General features: G+C 41.6%; 1 gene segment (V, D, J or C); it reads right to left on the reverse strand.

Moving 5' to 3' along the window:
• Positions 1 to 854: 854 nt before the first annotated feature.
• On the reverse strand, positions 855 to 1456 carry LOC109201774 (Ig heavy chain V region 5A-like). The segment is given in 2 exon segments: positions 855 to 1259; positions 1343 to 1456. Coding segments are annotated over 2 exon segments (345 nt in total).
• Between the last annotated feature and the right edge of the window lie 414 nt (positions 1457 to 1870).

Here is a 1870-nt window from a genome sequence, read left to right on the forward strand (position 1 = left end):
TCTTTTTCAGACCATTCATGGCAGATCAGCAGTTTCTAAAACACCTAATAAAATGGCTGCTTAATGCACTTTATGTGATGTTATTGGACTATACAGTGGCTGTTGCTATAATCTCACATTATATCTGAGCATTGATTAATTATTGATTACCTTGAATAACAGAAGTAAAGACAAGGTGTCAGGGCTCTGTGTGCGGGCAGGCGGAGAGGATCCAAGCGCAGGACTCTGACACTGAATTGTAACTTAAAACCTCAGCTTTATTGCTGGCACAAAAACAAAACATAAACTGAGCGATGGCAGTGAACATGAAAATACTGAACACAAGAACACACAGGCACAATCTGAGGGTACGACGCGACGCTGAGCAAGGGCAAACACAGGGCTAATATACACAGGGAAGTAATCAGGGAATGGACAACAGGAGGGAGACACAGCTGGGAGAGATCAGGGTAAACGAGACAGGGGGGAACAAAGCTGCACACACTAACATGAGGCACACTCCTTCAAAACAAAACAGGAAACCATAAACCACTAAACAAGGACGCAGACAGAGAGGCAGAATATAACACATGGAACTCCAACAGTACGTGACCACAATTCCTAAAACACGAATAATCAGAAACTCTAATAATAATCACCACCATCATCATCGCCACCACCAACACCAGCAGAATAAGAAAACAATCCATAATGATCCACGGTTCTGGGTCAACACTGACCCAGAACCGTGACACAAGGAGTCTTTAAGTTTTGTTCACCCAATTATTTTATTTAAGTGTTTGTTACTCATCATTTAAACCCACCATATTTAAACAGTTATGAGACTACAACAAGAGTAAGTTTCTTAGAAAAACATCTTAAATTCATGCATGGTCTTTGAGCTCCTCCTCTGGTGGCTTCATGCTACAGTTGTTCAGGCCCTGAGAGGTTTTTGTTCAGGGGTCTTAACAGTTTGTGTTACTGTGACTCTCTGGCACAGTAATACACAGCAGAGTCTTCAGGCTGCATGTTCTGTCCATTTAGAGTCACTGTGTTGCTTGAAGTGTCCAAGTCAATGTTGAACTTGCTCTTTAGTGAATCTTTATAGTAAGAGCCCCCAGTATTTTTCATCCCAATCCACTCCAGTCCTTTCCCTGCAGGCTGTCTGATCCAAGCTGTTAAGTAGCCAAGTGAATAAGAGACCTGACAGGTGATGGTCAGACGCTGACCTGGCTGCAGTATAACAGAGGGTGGCTGTGTCAGCTGTTCACAGTTTACACCTGTGAAGAAAACGTGTTGAATGCATTTAAATTAAAAGTGTGTAGTTTTCATGCTGTCAGTGTTTGTGTTCAGTGAGACTCACAGGATCCAGCAGCCAGCAGCAGCAGCAGAGCTACAGAGAACATGTTGGTGCTGAAAGTGATCTCCCAGGAGCTTCTGTTCTTCTTTTGCAACCAGCAGCAATATATCAAGTCTGTGGGGGGCTTACTTTGCATACAGATGGACGCTGATACATTATTAGAGATACAGTGATTGTTCAAGCAGTAATAGAGACTGTGTTTTTAACATTTTTAAAAGATGAAAAACAAAAACAATCTTAAAAAATAACTCTGAGATTGAAGGGTATTTCATTCATCAAAATCTGAATTTTAAAAGGAGAATTAAAACTTGCCCCGTGACAGATTATTGACCTCTCCAGGGTGAACCCTGCCTCTTTGGCTTTTGGCTGCTGGAATTAAAATGAGAAAAGCAAGCCAAATATAATTTCTGATCATTGTTTAAGCCATTTGTCTCTGCCCAGTCTACAGTGCAGACATCAATATTAGAGGAAGAGGAGAACTTCAGTAGTTACGACCTTACTTGACTCTGTATGTTGAATCCATACAACGTG

The sequence above is a fragment of the Oreochromis niloticus genome, unplaced genomic scaffold, assembly GCF_001858045.2.
Source record: "Oreochromis niloticus isolate F11D_XX unplaced genomic scaffold, O_niloticus_UMD_NMBU tig00006539_pilon, whole genome shotgun sequence".
In the NCBI taxonomy this organism is placed as follows: domain Eukaryota; kingdom Metazoa; phylum Chordata; class Actinopteri; order Cichliformes; family Cichlidae; genus Oreochromis; species Oreochromis niloticus.